The sequence below is a fragment of the Fopius arisanus genome, unplaced genomic scaffold, assembly GCF_000806365.1.
Source record: "Fopius arisanus strain USDA-PBARC FA_bdor unplaced genomic scaffold, ASM80636v1 scaffold00047, whole genome shotgun sequence".
In the NCBI taxonomy this organism is placed as follows: Eukaryota; Metazoa; Arthropoda; class Insecta; order Hymenoptera; family Braconidae; genus Fopius; species Fopius arisanus.
The window spans coordinates 688,563-692,824 of NW_011887786.1; the positions used below are offsets into that span (position 1 = coordinate 688,563).

The following is a 4,262-nucleotide window of genomic DNA, read 5'->3' on the forward strand; positions in this document are numbered from 1 at the left end:
GATGAAATCCATCTTTCTGTGTGTCCATTGTCTATAAATGTGCCAACATGTGGTGTCTTTGGGGCCGACACACCGCCACGTCCTCGCCGTGGCCCTGGATAACGCAGAGAGCGGTGTATTAAATGTCATATCTCCCATACTAATTGTTCCCGGATAAAAAGATGACCAAATCATTAATTAGGTGACGGAAACCCATCCAATCAAATAAAAAACATCCAGAATGGTTTGGTGGACCTGAACTAGACATTTATCCTCAATCTATTTTTATAGAAAATTCAGAAATAATGGAATTCGCCTACTTTTTCAGGTTGGATGGATGGTTGATCAATTGGTAGTTGTAACTCCAAAGCCTCAGAAACCAACTCTGAACATAGACACAGTCCTATTTGTTGAGAAAGGTCAGCGTGTTCTCGGTCGTATTTTCGATATATTTGGACAAGTAACTGAGCCTCATTACTGCGTAAGATTTAACAATGCTGAACATATCAAAACGCAGGACATCCAAGTCGGCATGAAGGTTTACTTTTGTCCAAACACTCCATACACGTCACTGGTCTTCATGTCTGACCTCATCAAGTAAGTCAACTAATTTCCAGTTATTGTGCAGCTTATGGTATAAATAAATAATTAAATTTTATGGTTTTCGCTTAATAATGGACATTTTTTTGTGCATTACCAATTTATTATCAGCAACAGCTACACAGAATTAAAATATGGATTTTTATCTCGTCTCTCATTTCTTTTGATTACAGAATGAAAGCAAGTGATGAAGTCGGTGAGGATGAACATCCCGAATTCTCTGATGATGAGCAAGAGAGAGCATACTACTCGACGCTCAAGCAAAAGCAACGGAATGCTTCTGGTGAAAATACCTCGATTAAGCCTAACAATTCAGAATTCCAGCACAAGCGTCCAAAGATGGGTAAGAAGTCATACTTAAATTCGCAGTACCTACATTATTTCATGTTCTGTTGCCCTACTGCAACTTTTGAATAAATTCTCAAGGTACTTATGCAATTCTTACCAAAAGTCATCTTAATTATATAATAATTATCGATTGTTCTTTATAATAGCTCCAAAGACTGGTTGGAAATCCCAACATCCATGGAATAGCAGCAGGAGTTATTACCAAAATAACTCAAGACTGAGAGCTCCCAATGGAGATTTCACTCACCAGCAAGACTCGTGGAAGCCCTCGAACTCCTGTGACTCCTCCCAACTGAACTGGAGACCGCAATCTATTTATCAGAACTGGCCAAATGCATTTGGGCCCCAATCAGGGTCTTACTATCCTCCTTATGCCTTCCAGAATACCTCAATGCCCGGTTATCAGCCAACACTAACGTATCCTTGCCCACCAATACAACAGCCAATTAATTTCTGGAACTTACCACCACCTCCACCTCCACCTCCTCCACCCAGTGAGTAACAATGTTCTTTTTAATTCCTCATCACCAGAGAATGTATTATAAAATCTCTCAATGCAGTGGAATTAAATATCATTATTCCATTAGAATACAAAAATGAAGCTATATTATTTTTACTGTTACAACAATTACTCATAGAATTGTAGATTAAGAATTACGTTTCTTAGGTCTGTAATAAAAATAACTTTTTATTGTTTTTTATTATAATATAAATTTCTATTTACACATGTCATTCTAAAGATCAAATGCTCAAGGTTCGGTTTATCCACTGATTCGCTTGAGTTCAAAGAAAAAAATGTTTAAAAAGCTGAAAGAATTAGTGGAGAAAATGCGAGGCCGTTGTCTTCAGAGAATATCTTGCCAGAATAAACGGAAATTCGAGTGCTTAAAAAGTCAACATGATTTGCAATTTGTAATAAATCAAATGCACTTATTCTAATTCACGAATTCGTAGGACAATTCTCATTTTCTCATTTATATGGCTTAACATAAGAAATCTACCATGCATGTTCTCAATATTCTATATAAATTATGAAATCGTGATTTTCCATACTGTCTCGACAGAATTAATTATATAAATTATATAAAAAAAGACGCGGCAACAAATCACGTTTTTTGACTCGTAAAAAATTCATGAGTTTTGTACTCAATCATCTTTGGTTCATCTAGATACTTTTCAGCACAGACAATATCATTGTTTATTTCTGCAATGAGCGCCTCTGAAAAAAAATAAAGGAATTAGTATTTCTTTGTGATGTCAATGGCACTGTCAAATGAATTTCATTTTAATATTTTATTAAAACGTACCAACTGTCGGAAAGTCTCTCTCTGGTCTTATAAAACCAGTAATAATGACCTTGAGCTCCTTGCCATGCAAATCCTGATTGAACTTGTGAAGCATATGGACTTCCTGTAGAAAATTTATAGAACAATCAATTTGTTCTCTACGCAGAACAAATTTTTTAATGGAAAAAATGAATTTGTTCCTTTGAAAATTTTTTTTTTTTAATTTTTTTTTGTTTGAGATTTTTTTTTATTTGAGAATTTTTTTTTACTTGATAAATTTTTTTTTATGATTTTTTTTTACACTACTGAATTTTTTTAATTAAAATTTTTTTTTTTTTGTCATTGTTGAAAATTTCCAATGAATGGTAAAATGCTCACTATGGGTTTGAAAATATTGAATGAATCCATTAGTTAGAATCGAATGCAACCTTGAATGACCAATAGGCTAAGGAATCTTTTAGTAACTTGAAATGTATTTTACCATCGATTTCTTTTCATTCTTGTAGAATGGATTCCATCCCACACACATCACCATTTTATAAACTTCTCCTTCGAGTTGAGCCCATCCGTAATATATTCCATTATCAAACTCCTTGGGTAGTTTCTCAATCACATTCTCCGGATAATTGGCTATTGAATAAAATAAAAATAATTTTAATTTAATGAAATTCGATCCTTTCTTCCTTATGCAATTAATTCAACATCGAGTGTTACTCTCGTTACGTTTTCAGACTGATAAAATGCTTTTTAAAACACTAAAAAATATATTTCCATAAAAAATTCACCTGTTGGAATTCCAAGTGCCTTGGATCCTCGGCCAAAACCTTTAACGATGACACCTGATGTATAATATGGTAGAAATTCCTTCGTCATTTCTGCTGTACTGGCCAACTTGTGATGATGGCACCGAGGGGAATTGTTATCTAGTACAAATAGATAAAGTAATAATCTATTTCTTTCTCACTTTCAGTTTAAATCTTCATCTAATAGCGCCGGGCTTTAAATATAACTACAGAATGAAGAATTTGTATATTTCCAATTTGGGGGAAATTATTTATTTTCATGTTTATTTAAATGAAATTATTAGTTTCTCCAAAATTTCAATAGATTTGACTGCGTTGACAGCAGAACTTATGACAGGATCATTCGAAATTAATAAAAAAATAGGGGTTTTGAGGTAATACTATCAACTAGTTTTTGAAAGTTTTTGCAAAACATAAAAATGAAATGATTGGATTTTTGGTGGTTCTTACTATGAAAAATTACCAATTTCAATAAAATTTTCACAATATTTTCCATTTTTAAAAATAGTTGCAATTTTCAAAAATCTTTTGCTCAAAAAATGGACAATAGTATCTCGAAAATTCCATGAGGATCGGTTAAGCGGTTTTGGAAAGATCTAAAATTTTTGGAAAATTTTCTAGACATTTTTTAGAAATTGATAAACAAAAAAAAATTTTTTTTCAAACTGCAAAACCTGTGTAACTTCTCAAGACATATGAATTTTTTTAAACTTCATTTTATTGTGAAAATCATTCTTTGAGGATAACAAAGTTTTTCCTTTGTGCTAATGTGATTGTGAATACTAATTATCTTTGACAATTATCTTTGAAAAATATCCTGCCTTATCAACAAATAATACACATGTATATTTCATTCTTGCGATAATGCATATTTTATTGTCACTTGTCTGCGTCATAATTGGTCGACTATTTCGGTCAAATGACCTAAAATTGTCAAAAAGTATAAAAAAAATCAAGGATATTCCAAATGGCAATATGGTAAATGTCTAGTTCAGGTCCACCAAACCATTCTGGATGTTTTTTTATTTGATTGGATGGGTTTCCGTCACCTAATTAAGGATCTGGTCACCTTTTTATCCGGGAACAATTAGTATGGGAGATATGACATTTAATACACCGCTCTCTGCGTTATCCAGGGCCACGGCGAGGACGTGGCGGTGTGTCGGCCCCAAAGACACCACATGTTGGCACATTTATAGACAATGGACACACAGAAAGATGGATTTCATCAAATATTCCTGAACAC

The 4,262-nt window shown here is 33.3% G+C and overlaps 2 protein-coding genes across 6 annotated transcripts in view; one reads left to right on the top strand and one right to left on the bottom strand.

The window, feature by feature from the left end:
* LOC105267491 (H/ACA ribonucleoprotein complex non-core subunit NAF1) overlaps positions 1 to 1,733 on the top strand; it is a 3,185-nt gene extending 1,452 nt beyond the window's left edge. Inside the window, exons 3-5 of the mRNA XM_011306379.1 lie at positions 308 to 576; positions 753 to 922; positions 1,074 to 1,733. Coding sequence (XP_011304681.1) covers positions 308 to 576; positions 753 to 922; positions 1,074 to 1,429 — 795 coding nt within the window. The 3' untranslated portion in view covers positions 1,430 to 1,733. The remainder of the gene's footprint in view (positions 1 to 307; positions 577 to 752; positions 923 to 1,073) is intronic.
* Rfk (Riboflavin kinase) overlaps positions 1,596 to 4,262 on the bottom strand; it is a 9,785-nt gene continuing 7,118 nt past the window's right edge. For 4 of the 5 annotated variants that reach the window (XM_011306374.1, XM_011306375.1, XM_011306377.1 and 1 more), the window contains 4 exons: positions 2,999 to 3,136; positions 2,695 to 2,843; positions 2,235 to 2,337; positions 1,596 to 2,146 (listed from right to left, as the gene is read on the bottom strand). In XM_011306374.1, the coding sequence (XP_011304676.1) occupies positions 2,034 to 2,146; positions 2,235 to 2,337; positions 2,695 to 2,843; positions 2,999 to 3,086 (453 nt within the window). In that variant the 5' untranslated portion in view covers positions 3,087 to 3,136 and the 3' untranslated portion in view covers positions 1,596 to 2,033. Of the gene's footprint in view, positions 2,147 to 2,234; positions 2,338 to 2,694; positions 2,844 to 2,998; positions 3,137 to 4,085; positions 4,163 to 4,262 lie in introns of those variants that run through there. The other variant, XM_011306378.1, reaches the window with a different exon arrangement.